This window comes from Eleutherodactylus coqui, chromosome 8 (genome assembly GCF_035609145.1).
Source record: "Eleutherodactylus coqui strain aEleCoq1 chromosome 8, aEleCoq1.hap1, whole genome shotgun sequence".
Taxonomy (NCBI): Eukaryota; Metazoa; Chordata; class Amphibia; order Anura; family Eleutherodactylidae; genus Eleutherodactylus; species Eleutherodactylus coqui.
In genome coordinates this window covers 138456370-138484336 of record NC_089844.1, presented here as the reverse complement: position 1 = coordinate 138484336, position 27967 = coordinate 138456370, and the positions used below count along the sequence as shown (strand labels likewise).

The following is a 27967-nucleotide window of genomic DNA, read 5'->3' as shown; positions in this document are numbered from 1 at the left end:
TACATGTTGGCAAAAGTATTTACAGGGTATAAACGGATATGGAGTAATGTGCCCTTAACTGTCCTTATAATTAACCCTTAAAGCAGTACCTATATATTGCATTTATTGATTATTCACCAGCCCTAAAACAAAGAGCAGATAAAGAGACAGAGACTTAATTTTATTTCCTTTTAAGACTCTTAATTGAGAACATGTAGTAAATACTGGGTGATATGGGCAGCCATTGTGCACTTTCCCAAATCAAAAATGTCCTCTGCCTTCTCCTGACAACAGTGCGAATACTTCCGGGTTACCGCACTGCTTTAAGCCAATAGGATTACGCTTCCGGGGCGGCATTTACCTATTGGCCAATGGTAGCGGGCCGTGTTAGAATCAGATAGCCAATAGCCTTGTAGCTAGGAAACATCAACAAACAGCTGGAGCTGCAGTGACAGGCGGCGGAGAGAGATGTCCAGAACTAGCGGGCAGGACTCAGACACGGCGGACGAGGCCGTGCGGGGAACCTGCGATGACGCTTCTGTCTGTAAGAGGTGAGGAAGGGTCGGACGCGTCTTAAAGGGGACGTGTTGTTCTTGTCATACGTCCTTAGGGACAGAATGCCCTAGAAGAGCGCTAGTTGTTCCACCCATGATGCAAATGACTTCCCTTTCGTGCTCGGTCAGCACAATTCTAGAACCTTCTCCCCGAGAGGGAAAAACATTGCAGACTTTTTTATTTTTCTAATTCCTCTGAGACCTAAAATGAGAAAATAAAGCAGATCGTCTTGATTTGCTGTTTTGCATCCACAGCTCCTGTGAACACTTGTCTCCATGGTTACAGCGCCAAACTAACCACGTGCGGGAATTGATTTAGAGCCGTGTGTCAGAATTCTGGTGTAAACAAAGTTGCGTATTTTTGTCCATTTTTTTTTTTTTTTTATGCATTTTTTTCTCGCATGGTCCCCGCTACTTTTTTTTTTTTTTTTAAATGAGGCACGGCCTAACGGAAGAGAGAAGCGTTACACGGGGGACAAAGTCGGCTGTAGTTTACACCACGTGTACATTATGGCGCACTTGTCCACCTCCGCATGGCTGTCGTCGATTGGATTTTGCTGCGTACGGGACGACAAATATCAACCAACTATATAAAAGGGGTTGTACCCGGATTGGTGGAGGGTCCCCCGCAGATCTCAAGAATGGGGGTCCCATGTCTCCTGTCGTCCTCTCTGCGGTGAGGATGCTGGTTGCAGAAGCGTGCTGACACTGCAGTCACTGTCTGTGGGGTGCTGAGACGGCCGAGTGGCTCCGGCTCGGGTATTCCCGTCAGCCCCATTGCAATGAGTGAAGCATCAACCGTGCATGCTCGGCCATTCTGACATCACTGCAGGAGAAGAGACCCCTGCAGTGACAGGCAGAGGGGGACATGTGACCCCTGTTCTTGAGATCCGTGCGGGTCTAAGCTGTGAAATGCCCACCAATCAGCAAGCCCTTTGGATAGGGTATAACTTGTGATCCCGGTACAACCCGTTTAATTAGGACAAAATGAGGTGGGGGAGTTATATCACCTGCGGCTGTTCCCTTGCACTCTCGACCCTCCGATCCGCCAGTAGTACTGACCCCTGCCAGCGCTGGCCAGTTGGGGAGCAGGCATTGTGCGTCAGTCTAGCACAGTGCAGATGAGATGGTCAGAGGAGTGAAATAGCCATCTTGGACGACCGGAAGCGACAGAGTGGCAGGAGAGTGGCAGGTAACCTTGCGCCCTCCTCTGATCCCTGGACGGAACTTTGTCCGATAGCTGAAGAGTTGCATTAAGAATCATGCGCCTCTTAAATGGTGCATCTAAAGCATCGTGTCCACGGGCGGATTTGATTCGCAGAATCCGCATAGAAGATCCATAGTTCCAGCCACCCACAGGGGAGCACGGGCGTCCGCACTTGAATTTACACGTGGATTTGTTCTCCGGGTTCCGCATGCGGATAACAAATCGCAGCGCGCTCCTTTTTAGTGCGGATTTCATGCAGACGGCTTCCTTTGAAGTCAATGGAAGCCGTCCTATCCGCGGCCCGTCTGCAATTAACACTGCGGACGGGCCGTGGATTCTGCAGGAAAGCAGGAGTTTAAAAAAAAAACTGTACTGGTTCCGCACACGTCCGCAGTACAGAAAAGACCAGGACAGGAATGCACGGTCCTCGGCTGCGGGCAGGGTCAGGTACCGCTGCGGGCTCCCGCAGAATCCAACCCACCCGTGGACATGAGGCCTTAGACTAGCAAACCTTTAGTAAATTCCCCTTGTGTGGCTGATCCTGCAGCCGTGTGTTACTTCCTCACCATCACAGGATGCAGATGGAAGAGTGGACGTGTGGCCACGGCCATGTTACAGCGGTGAGCTCGTGTCCACGGCCATGTTTTCACCATATATCATGCATATATTACACAGCCGCGTGACATGCGGTGAATGGAGTCAATGAAAGTCGGTGGACTCTCATTGATCCATGCACACCAACATGTAGGCGCTGCGTATCCATGTGCAGGAGAAATAGATGGCAGCATGCTCCATGTCTCTGCAGACCACGCTGCGTGAGCCCTGTACATTTGTATGGCCTGCATATGATACCCTGTCCATACACAATACATTGCGTACGGGCGGCGTTTACATGCACATCCCCGCTCTGAATCTTCAAAAAGTAGAATAAAAAAGCCACCCTGCGCATGTCCATGAGCGTGTGATAAATAAAATATTTTATTAATTGCCAATCAGAGGTTCCCCTCTTCCAGCCCAGAAAACAGTCACATGACCGCTCAGCCAATCACTATTCTCAGTGTTGATTCTGCCTTAAAAAAAAAATGTGGCCGCTGAGGCCTGTGATTGGCTATGTTTTATTTGTAAGGATGTAATACGGAAAGCATAAACCCCATTGATTTCCCTTGGGGTATGCAGATGAGCTTTTTTTTGTTTAAAATATTGCAGCGTGTCCTATCTTGGTCTGTAGTCGCTGACTTCACTGGCTGATTTTGGTCCATCTGATCGCGTACGCAGTTGCACACGTATTGACTGTGTTTCTATGCATGTTGCCAGAAGATGGTGGGTTGCGGTCTTGGAAAAAAAAGTATACACACTAAAAATGCACTAAATGTGATTCCCATGCAGTGAAAGTGCTATCGAAAGAACAGCAGGGGGCGCCATAACAGCTATGAACAGCAATATCTAGAAGCGGGAGCATTTATTTGAGGATCCCTTTAATCATAAACTCTTGCAATCGTCCGTTTTTCTGAATGGTGACTCTGCCTTCCGATTATATTTGCACTGACATAAGTGCTGCAATAAAATACTCAGATCATAAAACTGATGAAAGAACGGATTGTCCTAAACTGGGTAAAATCTGATCGTTTTTTCTTCTTGCTTCACCCTCACCTCATTAGCTCTCTCCCCCACTTCTTCTTTCCAGGTTTGCAGTCAGCGTCGGCTACTGGAAGGATCCTTACATTCAGTATTTCGTGAGACAAGCCAAGGAGCGCAAAGCGCCGGAGATAAATAGAGGCGAGTATGTGGGGAGCGTAAACCTCAGGAAGAATTGGGAACATTTCTAAAGCCTTTTATGGCATAAAAGAAATTGCGCATATTTGAAGAAGGTGTTTAAAAAAATTTTTGAGCCAATCTCGCCATTTTTGTGATAAAAAGGGGCCGGCCTTGTTGGCGCATGGCCACCCCAGACTCGCAGATATATGTATAATTTACCCCAGAAACTGGCATAAATTATGCCATAACATACACTGGGTCAGACCTGCTTTACATTTCCTTGTAGGTGCATGGATGTGCTTAATACACAAAGAGACGTGCTCCTCTCCTTGTGTTACCTGCACGGGGGAATTTATACTAAGACTGGCTTGGGAAATGATGGGCTTTGTAAATTTCCCCCTAAGGCTGGGGTCATATGGGACATATTCCTGGCGGAAATCTTGCTGTTTGGCCGCAGCGAAAAACCGCGACATTTCCACCGGGAAAGCGCTGCATCAAAACCCGTAGTACTCCTCTATGGGAGCACCGGCCACAGCGGAAAAGAAAAAAGAATGGACATGCTGCGGCCGTCGAATCCGCGCCGCAACGGATTCGCCATTCCGTGTGGATGAGATTTCTGAGAAATCTCGTCCACATGACTGGCTAATCCCGGGATTAGCGGCAGCAGGTGGACATGCCGCGGCAAAATTCCGAACGGAATTTCCACGGTAAATCTGCCCTGTGTGAACCCAGCCTATGTGTTCTTTTATGGCTGGCTTTCATTATATGTGTGATTGCCAAGAGATGCTGCTGTAGAGTTAATTTGGAGTTGACTACTTACTGCAGTTGCTGGGTTCATAATAATGCTGCCATCATTCTCTGGAATTGAAAGGTTTGGTGGTGCACAAGAGTAAGGCTGGGTTCACACAGGGCGGATTTGCCATGGAAATTCCGTACAGTATTTTGCCGCGGCAAATCTGCCTGTGGCCGCCAATCCCGGGTTGGCCAGCCATGTGGGCGAGATTTCTCAGAAATCTCGTCCACTCGGGATGGCGAATCTGTCGCGGCAAAGCTGGCGCTGTGGCGCGGATTTGCTGCCTGCAGCATGTCCTTTTTTTTTCCGTTGCGGCCGCGCTCTCCTCTATGGGAGCGCCGTCAGCCACGGGTTTTGGAGTGGCTCGGCCGCAAGCTTTTCCGTTGTGAAGTGCCGCGGGTTTTGAAGTAATGCTTTACCGGCGGAAATCTCGCGGTTTTTCGCTGCGGCCAAACCGCGGGATTTCCACCAGGAATACGTCCTGTGAGAAGCCATCCTAAAGTCTGTGCCATGCCTTGTCCTGATAAAGATGGTACTATCCATGCTGCCCTGCTAGTATCGTTTAGTATTGCTACACTCCATGTCAGCGTCATTTCAAACAGCAACTCTTAGGGCTTCTACCCACTAGCATTCCTGTTTACGCTGCAGTATCGCTGCGTTTTTTTCAATTAGACTTATTAATCTCAAAATCGCATCGCACAAAAATTGCAAGATCCCCACCAATCCTGAGAACGGCGCACCATTGTGCCCCTCCTCACTGCGCTGTGATGTCAGCTTGAATGAAGCACTTAACGCACATGCGTGGTGCGCGCTCTATTCATTTCAATGAGGATGATAGAAATGGCCGAGCGCTAGTACTACGCTATCTTTGTCAGTCCCATTGAAAATGAACAGTGCGCCACTGCATATGCATTAGTGCTGCACCGTTAAATCTCCTTCTCACTGTGTGTGGGAGAAGTAACTCCGCAGTGAGAATAAGGAGGGCACGGGTCTCATGGTTTTGGGATCGGTGGAGGTCTCAGCAGCCAGACCCCCACTAATCAGATTTCACCTATCCAGTGGATGGGTGATAACTTGGAAAATAATGTTGCCATGACTGGAATACCCCTTTATGGTTTAAAGAGGTAGTCTTAGGCACACCTCTGTAAGATACTGGACTTTAAGAGGGGTCCTACTGCCTCTGTAAAACCACGTAGGTGCTATTGACTGCTGTACCTAAGGGATTAAATGGCCAGGATCAGATTTATTGGTTTTGGCATCTACAATTGATGGCCCGGGCCATCACTATGACATACTTTTATGGTGGTTCACATTAAGTGCTTTGCTGCCGTGACATAATTATGCTTTGCAGCGCAGGAAGAGGTTATATTTGCGGAGTAATATCATTGTCTCTCTTCTCATTTATCAGGTTACTATGCTCGGGTACAAGGGGTTAATTATCTGCTTAACGCCTTCCTCAAAAAGACAGAATGCAAATGTCAGATCATCAATCTCGGGGCGGGGCTGGACACAACCTTCTGGAGATTAAAGGTGAGATCCAAGATATCAAGGCCTAGAGTGCCTTATTGACTTCTCTCATTACTCATCCATTCTGTGATGGTCTGGACATTGCTTTCTTAAAGCCCTTTTACACGGTACGATTATCGTTAAGAGTTGTTCAAAACCCTTTGCTCTGCGAGAGTTTGATTGATAGTCGTCCCTTGTAAATGCGTGCAGAAACCTGAACGACTGCTGCTCATTGTGAATGGAGGTGAGCGAGGGAAGAACGCTCCCCAGCTGCCCCGCCACCATGCTGGCCGCGCTGTGAGCGATACTTGTTCCTGTGTAACAGCACACGAGCGAGCATCACTGGGGCGCACTGTCGGGCATAGTTTGTCCGACACTTCGTCCCGTGTAAATTGGGCTTTAGAATAAAGCCTCCCTGATGGTCAGCTGCAGGGGGAGTGTAGTATTACATGATTCGTATTCTAATTAATGTTGGACCATCTAATACGTGGTCACATTGAGTCAGCCGGAGCATTAGCTGCTCTTTACAGCAGCTCTCTGCTTTGGCTCACGGGGTGTGTGGGGGTTTCATGAGAGTGGAAATCCTTGTGTATAATGTTCACATGCCACAGTAGGACATATGGAATGGGATTGTCCTGATATGGGAACTCCTTTAAGCATGCAGCAGGATTGGGAGCCAAGTCCACGCCATAAACAGTTGGTGTCAGTTAACACCACGCTGAAAAAAATAAAAGTAGTACAGCTAAAAGAAAAACTATACAAGTTTGGTATCCTAGTAATCGTACTGACCCGTAGAATAAGGTTATCATGTAATTTTTTTTTTTGCTGCGGTTTGTGCGCCATAGAAACACGACACAGCGAAAGATGACGGAATTTCGGGGGGGTTTTCATTTTACGACACTTAGAATGGTTTTAAGTACATTATATGGTACATTAAATAGCACCATTGAAAAATACAACTCTTTCCGCAAAAAACAAGCCCTCATACAGCGACGTCGATGGATAAATAAAGGAGTTACGATTTTTTAAAAGGAGGGAGGAAAAACGAAAATGAAAAAAGAAAAGGGCCGCGTCATTAAGGGGTTGAACAATCTTTAAAACAGTGATTGGGAATTGAAAACCAAGCCAGAAAACCATACACCGACAGCTGTTTGGGGGGTTTTACCCCTCATCAGTGTGCAGTAGGTTTTTGGCTTGGTTTACAATTCCCAATTATTGTTTTACAGAATTTTTTAAAGGGTCTGACATTGATTTGAAGGAATGCTGCCATCCTGTAGGGGGCGCTGCAGAGGTATTGTTCCGTCTTTCTTAGGTTGCTTTCACACGGGCGACAAAATCGCACATTTTTCACATGATGCAATAGTGCTGCCAATCGCATGTACGTGAGGCCCATGCTTTCCAGTGGGTTCCTTCACATTAATGATGTTTTGTAGGCTGCTACATTGCAAGAAAAAAATTACGGCATGCTGAATATTACTGCGATTTGCTATGTTTTGTAGCCCATGTTTCCCTATGGAGCCTTCCTTTGTGTTGCATTGCACAAAAATGCGGTTTTTGTGCGGTGCAATGCAACTTTTATGGTAGGAAATCCTACTGTTTATAAGCTCTAAATTAATCCCTGGCTGCATTAAAAAAAATGCAATACATCACCTAACAGGCGCTGTCAGTTACTCTTTTCCGTAGTCTTCAGCCAGTGCCTTCTCGTCAGAGTTTCAAAAACCCCTCCTCCAGGAAGCACTGGCTCTCATTGGCTGAGCTGTAGCATTTGGAAACGAATCCCTGCAGTGCTCGATGAGCCAATCTCAGCCATTCAATGCGATGGCTGTGATTGGCTGAGCCGCAGCATTAAAGAACCAATCGCTGCAGCGCTCGATGAACCAATCAGAGCCAGTGCTTCCTGGAGGCGGGGTTTTTGAACCCCTGACTAGGAAACACTGGGGGGAAACTACAAGCAATGTGCTGGGGACCTGCGAGAAGTGCGGTTGAGCAGACAGTGCCTGTTAGGTGATGTATTGTGTGTGGTTTTTGTTTGTCTTTTTTTAATGCAGCCAGAGCTTATTTTTGAGGTAGGGCTTATATTTCAACTCCCCCCCCCCCCCCCCCGAAAATCCCAGATAAAGAACACTACAAAGTCGCGTGACTTTGTAGCAACACAAAATCGCCATATCGTCGCGAGAAAATGCGGCGATATCGCTGTCGTTCGTGTGCATGCATTGATGACAGAGTAACATGCACAAGATTCCACACTGCCACCTGATGGTCATATTTGGGAAAATCCTACAAGCCATCAAGTGCAAATGTAGGATATGTGGATCAGTGATCTGTTGTGGTCCTTTACTTAAGTCTGTATTAAGGCCTGTACTTAGGTCTGTACTTTACTGTATTAGGGCCTGAGACTACTTTAGTGCACCCGCATGATAGTCATAGCATTTCTAATATACTTTATAATGGCTGAAAAGTTTTTTACCATTACAGTTTGTTTCACAATTTTAGCGTTTGTTTGTTTGATGAAGGATGAAGATTTTCTCCCAAAGAAGTATTTTGAAGTGGATTTCCCCTCAATAGTTGCCAGAAAACTATATAACATAAAGTAAGTCCGCCAATGTATGTCTATGTATTTTATGAAAGCTCATGGTGGGGTTGCAGAGAGCATATCCACTTAATCATATTGCATGCTGTGAATTACATGATTCATACCATGCAGTATGTATGTATGTATTCCTTGCGTAGGTAATAATTCTCCAGGAACATAAAGGCTGTCAGATGTGGTTATTGCTTTATACCCCCCATGCAGTAGTAAAAGGGTAATGCTTATAAACCCAGCTTGCAAAACACCACGGGACTATAAAATAAGGCATTAAAGGGTCATTTATTTTTTTTCATCTCTTCATGTTTTAGTTAAACCGATTGCCTCTATATACAAATATTTGCAGGGAGGGAGTATTACTTTTTAACCTATATTGTTATCTACAGTGTCAGGTGCTGCCTGCACATATAGCACAGCTACAACAAGCACTTCTGCATCTGAAGGGGTGATGAGTTCAGTATACAATGCCAATTTAGGTACTTTTTCATACTTGTGACAGAGGAGCATGTTCTGGACACATTTATACGTCCATAATAAGGAGGGGTGAACTTGCCAGTTCACGATTCTCCTAACTCAAACTACAAGCATCATAGGATGCTTGTGGTTCGGGTCAAGAGACCCAGTCAAGCCGGGACACCCCTCCTTATTACGGACGTATAAATGTGACCAGAACATGCCCATCTGTCACTTTGCCTAACTATGGACATTTTTTACTCTTGGCATCAGTAGAGGGGCTTCATTTGAATGGGAATTGGGACGGTAAAAAAAGTTAAATGTCACTTCTTGACGCGGATTGCACACCGTGTTTTCTCTGCACACATTAGACCCATTGAATGGGTTTTATATGTGGCTGCAGTAATACAAATCAGTGGCAGAAAGCTACACTAAGGCTGGTCTTATATGGGCGACCATGTGAACATAGTCTGACACAACGCTACCTGTTCTGGGGGTCCTGAGCAGCGGACCTCTATATGGCATCCATATACCCTAACAGGATGTGGAAAGTTGCTCTTGAATCACAAATTCCTTATAAAATCATGTTAGCAGAGACATTTCATGTTAATTGTGAAAGTTTTTCATAGATGTCTCACGTAATTGATGACTGCTTGGGCACAATGTTTTATTTGTTGCTGTGTTCCTGTACGATCCATTCTAGATATTCTGTAATGGGCAGTATGATAAAAAGACATGAGCCTAAAGGCGCTTTTACATTGCCCGATAATTGGGCACAAACTTTTGATCGGGCTGTGTGAATGTGCCACCGATCAGCTGACAAGCAAGCAAACTCTCATTCATCTGATCAACTCGGACAAGTATAAGAACACTCGCTGGTCGGCAGAACATCTTCGGTAAACGTGGAGATATGCAGCCAACAGATGCGGTGTGTAAGGAGATGATCTTGCATTTGGCCCATACTGTAAATCGTCTTCCCTTGAACACATTATGAGTGCTGACTGACTTGTTCATAGTCGGTTGGCGTGCTTTACTTTGGCCAGATGATCCACCTTTGTAAAACCACCCTAACTCAGATTAATGTGACATTTTCAGGATGATTCTCATACAGACTTGCTCTATTTTACGTTTTCTGGCACAGTTCAGTCGTATTTCACCACAACCGTGCTGTCGTCTGCCAATTGTAACGCTGAACAATAAAATTTATATCAGAGTTGTAAATCTGGGGGTTCCCTCTTTTTTTTAAGTTTAAAACTTTTTTGTTTTTAATAGGTCGAAACCTCCACTCTCCAAGCCAATAATGGAGTCACATTCTGGGGAGTCACTGCTCATAGGTGAGTCTGTTCCCTTCGAGGGGCTTTGTGGTGCCCACATTGTCTTCTAGTGGGTGACGTCTGTGGATATCAGGCCTTTTAAATACTGGCACTGTCCTTGTTGCTAATACATCTGTGCTTGCCATGCTGAACATACATATACCTGGTTGCCAGTGACATCCATATATGGCAATGAAGCCCGGCTGTTTAGCGACTATTCCTAGCCAGCGCAGACAGCTTTCTTTCCTGTGTGGACACCAAAGTAGCTGTCTGGTAGCTACCATTGCCAAACATATTCTCTTTTACTGGGCCCAATCCCTGTGTCAGCTTTAACAGCAGTTGATAGTATTGAGGGAGGTAGTAGTAGTTTGGGACATAACTTCTGGGGTTCCACGGTGCCCACTCGCAGCACATGAAACAAGAACCACTAAAGCGTTCCTCTCATTTTGTATAGTGATGACCTATTCTTGGGGCTTCATCCTCTGAGAGCTTGACTTGTCCTGAGAATGAAGGTGACATAGTGCTGCAGAATAAAATTACCTAGGAGCCTATGGCCCCTAAGCTGAAAAATGTAGGAACCATAACAGTGTATTGTCTCCAGATTTGAAAAAAAAAAACCCAAAAACAACAAAAACCTTAAATTTATACATGCATACATATATATATCCATCTCTGACCACAATAAGACCTAAGGCGGCAGTCACACAGCTGATTTACTGAGGATTTGTTGCAGCAAATCTCCAGTATTTGGATCCGCAGCAGATTTCACCTTTTCAATTTAAATTCGGTTGAAGAGGCGAGTTCTGCAAACAATCTGCAACAAAATGCACATCAAATAGTGCTGATCTTGACAAAATCTGCAGCAAATCGGTTACATATGAACTTGCCCATTATTGCCTCCTCTCAGTATCCGCCCCCATAGCAATAGTGCCTCCACTAATTGAACAACTGCCCTGTGACCCCTCTTAGTAATAGTGTCAGTAATACTAGCAGAGACAAATGGCAACAGCGCTTTATCAGAAAATACAGAACTATAATACATCTTAGAATTAATTTTAGCTTTTAGCAGACCCCTCTCTTGGGGCTAAACCTACAAATAATCCCAAAGAAAGTAGGGTACCAATTTATATGGCCCAATGAAAGGAACTGGAGGTAGATGGGCAGGAGTGCACAACTAGGTGGAGGCAGCCACGACTCCACCGCCGTACATTCCACACAAACAAAAAAGTCTGCATGTCCCAAATAGAGATGTACATGTGCACGTTAAACCGTGGCTGCGACTAAACCGCACAAGCAGAGACACGTGGCAACCGCACTCAAATACAATATTTACTAAAAGGTAGGTACTAGAGTTGAGCAAACGTACTCTGTCAAGCTTGATGCTCGTTCGAGTATTAGCGTACTCGATGGTGCTCGTTACGCCCTGTTGGACCCCACCCCAGTTTTTGGCTCCTCCCCGCTGTGACGTGCCTGTTTTGGTCCCTCCCCGCCGTGACGCAGCGCGCGCGTCAATGGCAAATTTTTGGAGAGAGAGAGGGGGAGAGGGAAACGGAGACACGGACCAAGGGGGAAAAAAAAGCTCGGGACCCGGCGTGTCGCATACAAAAATGCTCGAGTCTCCCATTGTAGCCAATGGGGTTCGTTACTCGAGTAGAGCTTTCGAATTTTATGAAAAGCTCGACTCTAATAATGCGGACCCGAGCATTTGGGTGCTCGCTCATCTCTAGTAGGTACCTATTTTAACCTGGGAAAGATTAAACCAGGTATTAGTGATAGGACCCATCTGAAAGCTCGGTCACCTGGACCTTGGTGGATAGCCCAATATACTTTGATCAAACTATATACTAAGAACTTACATTTTTTTTAGTCCCACACAACATCCATTAAACACGGAGAGCAGCACATAGGGAAATACCCCAAATTTCTTCCCAAGAAATGGAGAACGTAAATCAAAATTACTGAAAAAACAAAAACCTGTTGTGCTTTTAATGTGGTGAAAGATAATGCAATGCTGGGGATTGGTTTGATCTCAAGTTAGAACCCCACGGGGCACCAGGTGAGTTCCTCTTTCCTGTATTCACCATATGTATTGCTGTAATTATCAAGGCACTGCCCGATTTACACCATTATTTTTTTAATGTAGCTAGTATGTGTATTATAGTAATGTATTCTTGGGATTAAGAATGTATTTGAGTGCGGTTGCTTCGTGTCTCTGCCGGTACGGTTTAGTTGCAGCCGCAGTGTAACATGCACCTATACATTTCTATTTGGGAAGTGCTGACTTATTCTTTTTTTGTTTGTGCGGCCGGCTCAGTAATACTGTCTGTCATTTTCTGGTACTGCCGCACTACTTGCCCAGTCTGGCCACCAGGGGCGGGTCTAGCAGGTTGGGTACATCTGCTAGAATCTCTTCTATAGTCAGGTGTAGTACAGCCGTGGATAGGCTAGATGCCAACTGCAATTTATAGGTCACTATTGGGACGTCTGAGGGGAACTACAACACAACTCCAATCAAGGGAATGGGACCGGCTGCAGTCTATCATAGCTGGGGGTCCGGAACGGCACAGTGGAGGGAAACCAGAAGAGATGCAGCGCTAAATCAGCACTGCCTGTCATTAATTCTCAGAATTGGTGGGGATCCCAGAGGTTGAACCCTCACTAATCATAAAATTACAGCATCTCTTAGCAATTTGTTATCATCTTAGAAGTAATTCCCTTTGAACGTTTCCATAGAGCAGATAGGACTGTGATGCCAAAGTGTCACCTTTATGGTTCCTGAAATCTTCTACTAATTACCTGTTGGTAAGTTACACCTTTGATATTCCGCCTTACTGTCCTTTGCGTGCTATATGGGCAGCTGTCCAATCAGATACATTTTGTCAGCGAGATAAAGGGAAATTTTGGTAATGTTTGATGTTAATACAAGTGGTTCATCAACAATCCCTATGTTAACCCAATAACTACCAAACACCATAAATATAGGGTGCTTGGTTCTGGGCTTTAACATTGTAAATATATAGCTCAGGTTTAAAGCTACTGCAATCTAGCAGCAGTTGGTCGGGTACTTGGCTGTCAGACAGCCGAGCACCCAGAGGAGAAGACAAGTAGTTTATGGGTACACAGCAAAAAAAAAATCAGTGTCAAAAACTGCACCTTTCAATAAAAGGGATTAAGTCTGCTGCAGATCCACACCAAATCCGCTACATGTGAACGTACCCTTAAACTCCTTCTGCCTTTTCTCTTCAAGCTTTCATAGCACTTAATGAGCCCATTTAAAGAAAAGAGGAGGCAGCAGTGCCATTTCCTGTATTGGACTATGTGATCACCATTGACCCCTTACGTGGCAGAGCTGCTGGGTATTAGCAGACATAGATGAGCTCTCTCATTGACTACTGTCACACTGGGGGAATATTTTGCCCTGTAACTGGTGCTCCTATGGATGCCCCAGCTACAGTGGAAAACTGTCAAATAAGAAAGAAATGACAGTGTGAATGTCCCACAGAGGTCTTGTATGACATCATGGAGAACATAAATATGAAAAAAAAAAGTTAGAAGAAAAAAAAGTTTGAAAAAAATTACTAAATAAAATACAAGTAAGTAAAAAAAAAAAACCCAATGCCAACCTAAAGCGTCGCCATATGCACCCTGTAATCCAACACCATATAAATTACATTACCTAAATCTCCTAAACAAAATAGGGAACCCATTCCTGCACTTTATTTTAGCGTAAATAAATTCTTATTTTAAAAATAAATAAAGTTCTATAATTTATAACCATTTCAGTGAAAAAAGGGTCTTCAAAGTAACCCTATATGGCACGAAAAGAAAAGAGCTGCAGCCATAAAACTACCACATACATAAAATTGCTACGGAGTGGTCGTTTAGCACTGAAAGACTCTGGTCTCTAAAGGGGTAAGGTATCGGGAAACAGGTGGGTATCTGAGACCCTCACTGGTTACATGACTGGATATAGCTTGTGCCGTATACTACACTCCATAACGGTGGAGACCATCTCTCCTCTACCCTTGTCTACCATCCCTTGGTACCCAGTACATTATGAAATAGACTCAAGGAACTACAGGTTGTTGTGAATGGGGCCTTTAATACTTCTTCCTTTTTTAGAGGGGGTATCATAGTAACAAGCAAATAGGACGTTAGTTGTGATAACAGCCTCTTTAAGGCTCATGTGAGAAGCGGGGTCCAGCGCGGCGTGTTTGGGACGGCTCCAGCCTCGCTGTTAATTTCCATGTCTGATAGATGTTTTCACTCTTACCATTTCATAACCAGGATGATTATTACGACTCGTAAAACTACAAGCTTTACTATTCATTTATCTCCCTACATTGACACATCATAAAAAAGTTACTATCAAGGGGAAAGGTGCAAATCGTTGCACAGAGCATGCACTTTGCCCGCACCGCTCACCCCCCTTATTTTCACCTTGGGGGTGAACAGTGCGGAAAGCCTGGACTCTGGTCTTTGCTGCCTCATGCTATTCCTCTAAAGAGCCAGAAGCAAACAAAAGGGATGGCAAACCCCTCTTCCAATGGAAAAGGAACTAATTACATATGGTTTCTGCTTGATCAGACCCTTAAGAACCTTGCTGGTGGGGTCGTGAAGCTCCGCTATCTCCGCAGTCCAATTGAAAGCAAATGGAGCCGCAGCATGCTTGCAAAACTAGCACTCCATTTTGATTCCTTCTCCTTGCTGGGGTTGCAGTAAGCCCCCAGTGAGGATCATGGGGGGGGGGGGGGGATAACTTCTAATATCGGTACAACCCCTTGTTAATACTAATAAACAGATTGCAAAAATCGATATGGATGAAAAGTTTTTATTCCATTATTAACAATGCACAGAAGGTAGAGAATGACTTAAAAAAAAAAAAGTTCCCTCACCTATCCATCAACAAAGACCAGACATGAGGTCAGGAGCTGCAGCGTTTGACCGCCGGGGGAATGCAGCTGTCCATATACCTTATTTAAATAAATAAAATAAAAAAATTGAACTGTTCTTTACATTTTTTTTGTATAACTCAGAAAACCCCTTTTAAATAATAGGGCGGGTTCTTTACTGTAAAAGCTGTAGAATGCCGGGAACCAATATGTGGTTATGGTAAATATGGTATATTGTAATGTAGAAGCATTTTAGACCGTTATCTTGTATGTCGCAGTATTGAGGGTTACAATTAAAGAGAGGAAAATATTGGGGCAATTATCCAGCTGCCCGTGTCGTGTCTGTAAGGAGGAGAGCTTCTCCAGACCAATGAGATCTGAGAGAGGTTGAACTTGCTGAACATTTGTTTCTATCCCCCGCTGAGCGCCATATGATACTGTGTGCCCAGGCTGTATCTGTTTCTCAGGCGCTTGAAAAAATCTATTTGTCTGCTTTTTCCCACAGATTCTCACAGCCTGGACTCCTTGCACTATTCCATAGTCGGCACAGACCTGAGAAACCTAAAGGACATGGAGGAGAAGCTGAAGAAATTTGGCATGGACCCACAGTAAGGTGTCTGTTTGACTTAAATACATTGCCTTTAACACAACAGAGTGTTTGGCTGGTTTTTACATGTCGGCCATATATGTAAATCCATGTAGTAAATGAGAAGGTTTGTGGGCGTCCTCATCTACCGTATATACCGGCGTATAAGACGACTTTTGAACCCCGAAAAATCTGCTCTGAAGTCGGGGGTCGTCTTATACGCCGGTAATACAAAAAAAAGAAAGTGTCAAAAAAAAAAAAAAAAATCATTGCTCACCTCCCCCGGCGTTCTGCGGCGCTGCTGCAGGCTGTCGCTCCCTCCTGGTCCCCGGCAGAGCATTGCTTTCTGGACGCAGGGCTTGAAATCCCCGCCTCCAGAAAGCTAATACTGTGATTGGCTAACACACGCTGTGAGCCAATCACAGCCATTCAATGGTGTCATTGAATGGCTGTGATTGGCTGACGGCCCTGCGTCCAGAAAGCAATTCTCTGCCGGGGACCAGGAGGGAGCGACAGCCTGCAGCAGCGCCGCAGAACGCCAGGGAAGGTGAGTAATGATTTTTTTTTTTTTTCCTCCACTGTATTCCTGGCGTATAAGGTGAAAGTTGGGGGGTCACCTTATACGCCGGAATATACGGTACATATCCTTCAGGCCGGGGCGTACATGGCAGAGAAGGGGTCTGCAGCAAAGACCTAAAAGGAGTTCCTTTCTGGTGCTGGTTTTTGAGTTGTCTATGGAGAAGGGGGCTTATTTTCCCATCAAGTACACCAAAACTTTATGCACTCCCCTGTCTCCAAGTCCTCATTTTCGGGCCCTGGCTCCGCTTCAGTTCCCTTGCGATTGGACATCAGATGTGTATGGGTGCTGAAGCATGCGTTTCTGTTAATGCAACTTTGCTTGCCGTCACATTCGGCCACATGCTTTGTCTGATGGGTTGCAGTAACCACACATAACCCAGGCCTAACGACTTCAGACAATGTTGAGGCATAAAGGAATCGTACCTTACTAAATTGTTGCACTTGGGGTACAGGGACGCACTGCATCATGGCTCTGTACACTCAGGATGCTTGGAGGAAACCAATCTGACATTCTCTCCTATCTCCAGATTGCCGACTCTTCTCGTGGCTGAGTGTGTGTTGGTTTATATGACTCCTGAGCAGTCTGGAAGTTTGCTGAAATGGGCTGCAGATACCTTCTCCACCGCCATGTTTATAAACTATGAACAGGTAAGTTGTATTGACACTTTATTATATTAGTGATGGTATTGACAGCTTTTTGGGGGTTAAAGGGGCTGTTCCAGTTTAAAAATGAAAAAGTTGTCAGTGCCTTTAAAAGAAACTATACTGGCCTCCTACATTGGGAAAATGGCGAACCAACTCCTTTAGTGATCATAGTTTCTGTCGACAGTGTAAGTCAGGTGACAGCTACAGCCAATCAGAGGCTGTAGTGTCAACATTTCAAATCCTGGGCATGATGGCACCAGGATGTGAGTGCCAATGCCAGAAGAATGGATGGTGGCGCAGATTCTGACTGACTGTAGTCTCCACCTGGCTTACGCTGTCAGCAGAGACTGAGATTGCAGGTGGACTAATATGGGGGGCTCTCAAAAAAAAAAAAAAAAAAAAGTCGGATTTTCATGCTGTGCACCTAAGTCAGTGCGGGACAGAGCTGGATCGTGGGGGTGGGCGAGTAGAAAAAAAAAAAAACATCCCCTGGCTCCCTGTTACAACCCCTATTAGCATGGTAACTTAGTTCATGGTGCTGAGGGGATGTGACCGGTTCCCTTTAAATATGAAACCACTCATAGATGTTATGTTACCAGCTTTTCTTTGAAACTCCAACCTGGCCAGGATCAGATTAGTCTGTGTTCTCTTTTAAAAGCGCTGAACACTCTCCAATTATTTGTTAGGCTTCAGAGGAAGGTGATAAGGACTTGTCCCTCAGCCGGTGCTCTGACTTTTACAGGTGAACATGGCGGATCGCTTTGGACAGATTATGGTGGAGAACCTGCAGAGAAGACAGTGCAACCTAGCAGGAGTAGAGGCCTGTCGATCACTCCAGTCTCAGGTCAGGAGCGTTCATTATACAATGTGAGGTGTTTTCTACCTACTGTAAATAAACCTTGAAAGTATTGATCGGTATTAATATATTGCGGTGACTCTATAAGCTAGTCCTTATCTACTGTAGATCGTGCTTACATAACGGGAAATACACATTCCTACAGTGTTGACATTCCATCCGTACACTGTCATACTCACCTAGAGGTTGCTAGTGCTTTTTAGTGTCTTTTTAATGGTACGATCATTTAACGCATACCAGAATTTTTAGGTGACTGTTCACTATGAGCTGCCGTGTGTGTACATGAGGAATAAAACTACTTATGGGCATTTTGTGACTTGCATTCTGCACTTATTGCCCCCTATGTACAAGAATATAACTACTATAATACTGCTCCTATGTACAAGAATATAACTACTATAATACTGCCCTCTAAGTACAAGAATATACAATAATACTGACCCCTATGTACAGGAATATAACTACTATAATACTGCCCCCTATGTACAAGAATATACTATAATATTGCCCCCTATGTACAGGAATATAACTACTATAATACTGCCCCCTATGTACAAGAATATACTATAATATTGCCCCCTATGTACAGGAATATAACTACTATAATACTGCCCCCTATGTACAAGAATATAACTACTATAATACTGCCCCCTATGTACAAGAATATAATTACTATAATACTGCCCCCTATGTACAAGAATATAACTACTATAATACTGCCCCCTATGTACAAGAATATAACTACTATAATACTGCTCCCTGTGTACAAGAATATAACTACTATAATACTGCTCCCTGTGTACAAGAATATAACTGCTATAATACTACCTCATATGTACAAGAATATAACTACTATAATACTGCTCCTATGTACAAGAATATAACTACTGTAATACTGCCCCCTATGTACAAGAATATAACTACTATAATACTGCACTCTATGTACAAGAATATAACTACTATAATACTGCCCACTATGTACAAGAATATAACTACTATAATACTGCTCCCTATGTACAAGAATATAACTGCTATTATACTGCCCCCTGTGTACAAGAATATAACTACTATAATACTGCTCCTATGTACAGGAATATACAATAATACTGACCCCTATGTACAGGAATATAACTACTATAATACTGCCCCCTATGTACAAGAATATACTATAATATTGCCCCCTATGTACAGGAATATAACTACTATAATACTGCCCCCTATGTACAAGAATATACTATAATATTGCCCCCTATGTACAGGAATATAACTACTATAATACTGCCCCCTATGTACAAGAATATAACTACTATAATACTGCCCCCTATGTACAAGAATATAATTACTATAATACTGCCCCCTATGTACAAGAATATAACTGCTATAATACTGCCTCCTATGTACAAGAATATAACTACTATAATACTGCTCCCTGTATACAAGAATATAACTACTATAATACTGCCCCCTATGTACAAGAATATAACTACTATAATACTGCCCCCTATGTACAAGAATATAATTACTATAATACTGCCCCCTATGTACAAGAATATAACTACTATAATACTGCTCCCTGTGTACAAGAATATAACTGCTATAATACTACCTCATATGTACAAGAATATAACTACTATAATACTGCTCCTATGTACAAGAATATAACTACTGTAATACTGCCCCCTATGTACAAGAATATAACTACTATAATACTGCCCTCTAAGTACAAGAATATACAATAATACTGACCCCTATGTACAGGAATATAACTACTATAATACTGCCCCCTATGTACAAGAATATACTATAATATTGCCCCCTATGTACAGGAATATAACTACTATAATACTGCCCCCTATGTACAAGAATATACTATAATATTGCCCCCTATGTACAGGAATATAACTACTATAATACTGCCCCCTATGTACAAGAATATAACTACTATAATACTGCCCCCTATGTACAAGAATATAATTACTATAATACTGCCCCCTATGTACAAGAATATAACTACTATAATACTGCCCCCTATGTACAAGAATATAACTACTATAATACTGCTCCCTGTGTACAAGAATATAACTGCTATAATACTACCTCATATGTACAAGAATATAACTACTATAATACTGCTCCTATGTACAAGAATATAACTACTGTAATACTGCCCCCTATGTACAAGAATATAACTACTATAATACTGCACTCTATGTACAAGAATATAACTACTATAATACTGCCCACTATGTACAAGAATATAACTACTATAATACTGCTCCCTATGTACAAGAATATAACTGCTATTATACTGCCCCCTGTGTACAAGAATATAACTACTATAATACTGCTCCTATGTACAGGAATATAACTACTATAATACTGCCCCCTATGTACAAGAATATAACAACTATAATACTGCTCCTATGTACAAGAATATAACTACTATAATACTGCCCTCTATGTACAAGAATATAACTACTATAATACTGCCCCCTATGTACAGGAATATAACTACTATAATAATGCTACTATTTACAAGGATATAACTACTATAATACTGCACCCTATGTACAAGAATATAACCACTATAATACTGCCCCCTATGTACAAGAATATAACTACTATAATGCTGCCCCCTATGTACAAGAATATAACTATTATAATACTGCTCCCTATGTACAAGAATATAACTACTATAATACTGCCCCCTATGTACAAGAATATAACTACTATAATACTGCCCTCTATGTACAAGAATATAACTACTATAATACTGCTCCTATGTACAAGAATATAACTACTATAATACTGCCCCCTATGTACAAGAATATAACTACTATAATACTGCCCACTATGTACAAGAATATAACTACTATAATAATGCTACTATGTACAAGGATATAACTACTATAATACTGCACCCTATGTACAAGAATATAACCACTATAATACTGCCCCCTATGTACAAGAATATAACTACTATAATGCCCTGACGATATAATGCTATATTCTTGTTAAAATGAAAAATGAATAAATACATTTTGAACCATAACTACTATAATACTGCCCCCTATGTACAAGAATATAACTACTATAATACTGCCCACTATGTACAAGAATATAACTACTATAATAATGCTACTATGTACAAGGATATAACTACTATAATACTGCCCCTATGTACAAGAATATAACCACTATAATACTGCCCCTATGTACAAGAATATAACTACTATAATACTGCCCTCTATGTACAAGAATATAACTACTATAATACTGCCCCTATGTACAAGAATATAACTACTACAATACTGCCCGAAATTTGGCCAGGTAGGATTAGTAGCTGATTTTGAGGAACGGATGAATATTGCTCTGACTTCTACATTGTTAGCTGGTCAGTTTGGATACAAAAGTAATTGGGGCAAAGAAGTCTCAGCAAAATGAAGTAGAGGTGGCAGCATCAATAGGCGCAAATAATCCAAAAAGAAGTTTATTCTCCCATAGTAAACAAGCTTGCTTACTATGGGAGAATAAACTTCTTTTTGGATTATTTGCACCTATTGATGCTGCCACCTCTACTTCATTTTGCTGGAACTTTGGGACTTTGCCCACGTCCTGGTGGCTGCTGCATCACACGTATGTCCTGCCCCTGTGGGGATTTGTAATAGCGCCCTTTGTGAACCCAGCCCTTAGGGCTGACAGCTATACCGTTTGTTATTTTTCTATTTCTCTTGTCAGTCCACTATCAGGGCTGACATTTGCTTCATTGACCAATACATTAGGGCTGCCATCTCCACTGTTGTCTTTATAGTTTCTGCATGATCATTGGTACTGCTATTTTTATATTAGTAATCTAGGTAGGGCTTTCTGTTCCTCTGTAGCCCTGTGACTACCTCGTATTGGGGCCTGTACTCTGATCTACAGTTACAATTGCTAGTGAACTTGGCCATTTCACATAGCCGCCTGCTCTTTTGGTTCAAAAGGTTTTTATTCCATATTTTTTAACACCGTTATACATGCATATTTGTGAGCTCATTTCTATAGCAAATTAACCATCCTTAAATTCTGTGAGCTCGATAATGGCCTTTCGGCTTTACACTCGAACAAAAAGAAAACAAGAAATAAAAAGGAAAATGGGCAAAATTAGCCGCCTGCTCTTTTGTACAGGCTGTGGCTTTCTACTGCAGTCGCAATTGATTTGAGTTGGATGATTTCCTTCGATATCTATTGGGTTCCTGATGAATCGGGGTCCTCTCGATGAAACGCATTGAACCATATCTTTTTTCGTATGTACTTTCAAGCTCTGATTTCTTAGTTGAGCTTTGAACCAAACTTAATCTATCTTTTATTGTACTTATTATCAAGCTATGAATTCTTAGTCGAGCTTTGAACCCAACCTCAAGGTATCTTTAATAATTGCATCTCTGATCAGGCTCTAAATCCTCAGTTGAGCTCTGTATCTATAATCGTACACATTATTACCAATAGTGACTTTTAGACATCTGACACTGCACACTTCCTATTGAGCATAGTGGACTGTTGTGTACCCTTGTTCAGCGCACGCAATAATCCTCGTGAAGTGCATCCTTTAGGGGAGATCTGTTATCTGGGTGTGGATGCTGATCTGGATCCGCTGTGCTCCCCTAGGCGTCATACTTGCTGAGTGTGTATGGCCCTGGGGGACTGGCTGACCTGACCTTATACCCCATCCCTAGGGTTTCATGTGCACAGGCAGGTCGGATTCCATATGCCGGCGCCCTGCGTACCTGTGCCTATCTTCTTTTTTTCTGTACTGCGTATGTGTGCGGAAGTCCCGGCCGGTGCACATGTGCAGTACAGTTTGCGGATCGGACGGCTTCCATTGACTTCAATGGCATGGAATCAGCACTAAAATGGAGCATGCTGTGATTTGTTTTCTGAATGCAGATAACAAGTTTGCATGTGTAAATTTAAGAGCGCACACCCATGCTTTCCTATAGGCGGTTTGAACTGTGGATTCCACAAATGAATACTGCCCGTGGACACTGGGCCTTGTATCTGTGTTTGGGTTGCTCCTCCAACAGTTCGTTCTGCTTGTTGCTGCTTTGGCCCCATCAGTGTTAATGCAGTCCAGGATGTGCAGCAAGTCCTCTAAACCAGTGTTCCCCAACTCCAGTCCTCAGGGACCGCCAACAGGTCATGTTTTCAGGATTTCCTCAGTATTGCACAGGTGATGTAATTATTGTCAGTGCCTCAGACATTGCCACAGGTGTCCTTACTATAGGATATCCTGAAAACATGACCTGTTGGGGGTCCGTGAGGACTGGAGTTGGGGACCCCTGCTCTAAATGAGTATAAACTGTAATAAGCCCAACTGTTGGTGAAGTAGTTGTTCCGTCTCGAGTTAATCATCCTAGCCGGGTAGTGAAGCGGTCTTGCACCGGTTACGTCACTGGGTATTGCGGTTTGTCCCCTTGTATGTTTTTGTGTTTTCAGTCATGTAGCCCCATATTTTAATTTCTACATGGATTTAAAGATGGTTTTTAGAAGTTGTACTGTCTGTAAAGGGCTTTTCAGTTTGGATATAAGATCCATTACATGGTCATTAATCATTGATAATGACTACCACTGTGACCTCTATTCATACATCAGTTTGTTTTTCTGCGTCCAAAGTGTGGATCAATTAGTCGATGCACAACGTTCCACTAATGTATGATTAGATACCAATAAACCTTTGAAACCAGCTGGGAATGTACAAGTGCATTTGGATATATGTGACCTTGTATGAGGCTGTACCTCCTGTTTCGGCTCCTTATCTAGTCCTGATCTTTATAGTGAGACCCATTTCGTTGGGCATGAGAATGTGAGTGTAGGGAGACCAACTCCAGCCAGAAGGTCTGGCCTGAAGTTAAAGGGGTTGTTCAGTGTTAGAAAAATATGGCTGATTTCTTCCAAACACAGCACCACCCTTGTTCATGGGTTGTGTCTGGTATTGCAGCTCAGCTCCCGTTTAGTGGAGATGAGCTGCAATACCACACACAACCTATGGCCAGGAGTGGTGCTGTTTTTGGGAGAGAGCAGCCATGTGATTCTAATCCTGGACAGACCCTTTAAAGGGAACCTGTCATCAGTTTTTTTTCTGCTCTCAAACCATCTACACCATTAAAGCAGTGGTGCAATGTACCCTTCCACAGTTACTTTCTTAGACAGCCTAGGCAAAGCATACCTGTACAAATATTTTTCTTTTTCCCATGTCGCATGCAAACTACCAGAGAGTGGTCCAGTGGGTGGCTGGACCGCCTTTGCTGACCTACTTATCTCCCCAAACATGCAGATGCTCTCTCCGTCACCATCGTGGCAATACAACTCTCATTCAAGTTTGGGGAAGTGAGCCCCAGGACTGGCGCATGCGCCAAACATCTGTCCCGGGTAAATTCATCAGGCTGCAATGCTCCCAGTCCCAGAGCTCACACGAGGTTCTCTGCCGCAATGGTGACCTGAAGGACATCTGCACACCACTGCAGCAGAGAGCTGCTTTTTGGGAGATGTGCAGGCCAGCAAAGGCGGTCCGGCCCACCCATCGGACCGCTCTCTGGTAATTTGCATGCGACATAGGAAAAATAAAAACCTTCATTGTACAAGTATGCTTTGTCTAGGATGTCTAGAAGTAACTAGATATAGAGCAGAAAAACCGATGACGGGTTCCCTTTAATGGTAAAGCTAACCATAGGTTTGATATTTCTGGGGTGAGATAAGGGGCTGCCTGACTTATGTGATGATGCTTATCCCGGGGTAACCCCGGAAAAAGTCTTTTAAGTTATCATCATGAAGTCAGTCATCGCTGCTTGCACCACAAAGAGGATGCAACATGTCAACGGGGTCTTGATGAAAGTGTATCTTTATAAACCTATAGAGTTTTGCTCCTTTGTATGACTGTAGATCTTGATGAACGCTGAATCCAGCAATCCCCGGGTTATCTTATGCACTTACCCAAGCTTTCCTTTGCAGACCGAGAGATTACTGTGTAATGGCTGGGAGGCAGCCGATGCCTGGGACATGATTAAAGTGTACGGTAATCTTCCCCGAGCCGATGTGATGCGGTGAGTAACGCTCAGATTGTTCTAGAAACATACAAGGTCCTGCATTCACGTAAAATTGGGTTGCTAGTTTTCAGCGCTGTATTTTTCTAAAAAACTTCAGGTTTCCGTTTTTCTCCTTTTGCAGTATCTCTGCTTGCTGTCGGTTAATATGAACTTTTTTAGTGCAGTAGATGAAAATTCCGTATTGTTCATAATGCACCATTGAAGGCTCACACAGCGTTTAACTGGTCTATTACAAGGATGGGAGCCTCAGGTTGTTTAAAGTGGGTTAACCATTTATTCCCTTAGGGTGCGACCATTCAAAACAAAACAAAAAAACTTATTTTTCCACCAACGTAGCTGTTTGGGGGATTTTTTTCCTACAGGACATGTTGTAGTTTTTAGTGCCTCTATTTAATGCATTGTGCTATATAATGTGCTGAAAACATTTCCAAGTTAAGTGAAATAGAAAAAAAACATGCAGTCTTGCCATCTTTAGGGGGGTCTTGTTTTAACAGTGAACACACTATGGCAAAAATGACATAACATTATTATGGGGGTCAGTAGGATTAAAACGTAAAATATTATATAGGTTTTTTTTTCTGCACTACTTAAAAAAAAAAAAAAAGTTGGCTGCGATCTTCTGGATGCCATAACTTTATTTATCTTTCCATCGATTATAGCTGTCTGATGGCTCGTCTTTTGGTATTGTGGGTGGCCGGTGTCCGTGACGTGGGGATTAAAATTTCTTACCGGCACTTTGGAGACTGACCAGCCACCTCTGGTGTGGGCGCCAGTGACGGCGATGTCATAGGTGGGGGACTGGCTGTCGGCTCATTATACTAATTAAGCAACCCCCTGATTCTATCACGACCGATGCAGTGATAGAAGGGCTTGCTTAATTATAATGAGTCCACAGCCCTCCCTCGCCTATTAAGTCACCAACTACGGATTCCCGCACTACCGCATGATGCCTTGTCAGAACGCAGCCGGAGGTGGTTGGTCCGTCTCCAAGGTGCCGATAAGAAATTTAAATCCCCGGTTAACCCCTTTTAAAACTCCCCTTTTTAAGTAATATACTGTAGAATGGGGTTATTATTAGGGCACTTGGACTGATACTTCAGCGTATACACGAGCTGAACTGTTATAACATCTGATAAAAATAAGGTGCGTGTTGTCTTCTAAGAGCACCAGAGATGCACTCACTTGCCTGTGCTCGGTGTCTGTAAAAAGAAACCAGTGTTAAAATAGCGCATATAAAAGAGGACATAACATCTAAATAAACAAAACCCACATTTAATTATCAGTATCACATAGGTCATAAACACCTAAAATGTGATAAAATAAAACTGCAAGACACAATGAAATGGTGGAGGGAAAATAAACCTATATCCAATCAAGGGAAAAGGATGCTGCATGCGAAAAGCTTGACTGATCTATTCGTATCTGTGATGGGGGGGCAGCGAGAAGGTGATATCTGTGGGATTATAACTGTAGTTCATTGTCCACAGGATCGAGAAACTGGAATTCTTAGATGAGAAGGAATTATTGGAGCAGCTTCTCCTTCATTACTGCATCAGCTGGGCCACTAAAGATTCCCTAAACTTAAGTACGATCATTTCTCTGCGCCGCCATTGCTTCTCTAATTGAATTTGTCGTCCTTTAACATTGTTAGTAGATTGCATAAAGCGGTGTTCCCCAACTCCAGTCCTCAGGGACCGCCAACAGGTCATGTTTTCAGGATTTCCTCAGTGTTACACAGGTGATGTAATTATTGTCGGTGCCTCAGACATTGCCACAGGTGTTCTTACCATAGGCTATCCTAAAACCATGACCTGTTGGTGGTCCCTGAGGACTGGAGTTGGGGACCCCTGGCATAAATAGTTGGGCAGAATAAACTGCTGTGTGTGCATGAGACCATATGACCATATCTGGCCATTATCTGACTTTTATCCTGTATTTATCACCAGTTTTCCCTCTGCAGGATGTATATGTAATTCTCAATATTCTCTGAGATGAGTGGTGTAAAGCAGCTGCTTTGATGCCTCCATACACTGCTCACATAGGAGAGCAAGATCTCTCCTTTATTCCTGAGCTGGTAGGTGTAGACTGCTGCTGTGATGCCTCCATACTCTGTACACAAAGGAGAGCAGGATCTCTTCTTTCCTGAGCTGGTTGGTATAGACTAGCTGCTATGTCTATATACACTGTGCACATGGGAGAGTAGGATCTCTTCTAATCTGTCCGTGACCAGGTGGATGTAGACTGTTATTATGTCTCCCTACACATAGGAGAGCAGGATCTGTTCTCTAGCTCTCTTTAGCACTCTTATAAATAACAGCATCATGAAGGACATTGTACAGCAGTACTGAGAAGTGTAGATGTGATTTCTGTAGCTATAGGACAGTAAATATTTACTATTTGCTGCAGCAGCATATCTGTGTGTGTTTCCTTGTCTCCTCCCCCTCTACAGAGCATCTATAGGCAGCATGAGACAACATCCATCTTTTCTCTATCCTCTCTCTCTCTCTTCTCCCCCCGAGCACGCTCGGAGGAGAAGGCAGTCACTCAAGATGAGCAAGGCTCATCTCTAACGGTCCTACATCTTCCCAGTCCAAAAAAGCTGTTGAGGGTAAAACTCAAAGGGAAGGAAAGAGACCCCAAATTTACAGGTTACGCATATCTACAGCTGCTATGTTCAGGAATTGCCATTTATGCATGACAATGTAATCATTCTCACTTTTATTTTCCTAGATCTTGCAGAAATCACATTTTGATCCCACACAAGACACGAATGGATCCTGCCCGCTCCAACATCTGCAACATCAAGCACCAAGGAGACATTCTTGTTTTTTTTTTCTTTCCTCCAAGAAGGAGCCCCGACCATCTGATTTCATTGACTCACCTGAGTCTGAACTGATTGCACTCATGTTTGTGGAGTTTTAAATAAACTATGATGCTCTTTGAGTAGTTTGCACATTAAACAGATCTATGATTGTCTAGCGCCCACGGCCAATGCCTGCACGGTGCAAACTTCACTCACTGCTTGCTTGTTTGTGTGTCTTGATGACTTTTTATGATGAGGGAACGTTGCACACTACACTGTCTTATGTGCTGTAATTGCTGAAGTGTTACTTTTACACCTGGTTGGTGAAACATCAGCATAAAAGATTTCTAAGACATTGAATGAAATCATGAATAAGG

At 43.3% G+C, this 27967-nt stretch overlaps 1 protein-coding gene across 1 annotated transcript; it reads left to right on the top strand.

Moving 5' to 3' along the window:
- The first annotated feature begins 389 nt into the window (after window positions 1-389).
- LCMT1 (leucine carboxyl methyltransferase 1) lies at window positions 390-27967 on the top strand. The gene is made up of 11 exons (XM_066576545.1): window positions 390-530; window positions 3425-3516; window positions 5697-5818; window positions 8308-8384; window positions 10107-10168; window positions 15545-15647; window positions 16732-16852; window positions 17592-17693; window positions 24693-24784; window positions 26275-26372; window positions 27518-27967. Exons 1-11 carry the CDS (start codon window positions 448-450, stop codon window positions 27538-27540), a joined length of 975 nt encoding a protein of 324 aa, XP_066432642.1. The 5' UTR covers window positions 390-447; the 3' UTR covers window positions 27541-27967.

Excerpts from the sequence above, each read along its gene's own strand:
- LCMT1 (XM_066576545.1), top strand. The coding sequence starts at position 448 with ATGTCCAGAACTAGCGGGCAGGACTCAGACACGGCGGACGAGGCCGTG. Across the intron at positions 531-3,424 it reads GACGCTTCTGTCTGTAAGAG|GTTTGCAGTCAGCGTCGGCT; the intron begins GTGAGGAAGGGT and ends TCTTCTTTCCAG. Across the intron at positions 24,785-26,274 it reads CCCCGAGCCGATGTGATGCG|GATCGAGAAACTGGAATTCT; the intron begins GTGAGTAACGCT and ends CATTGTCCACAG.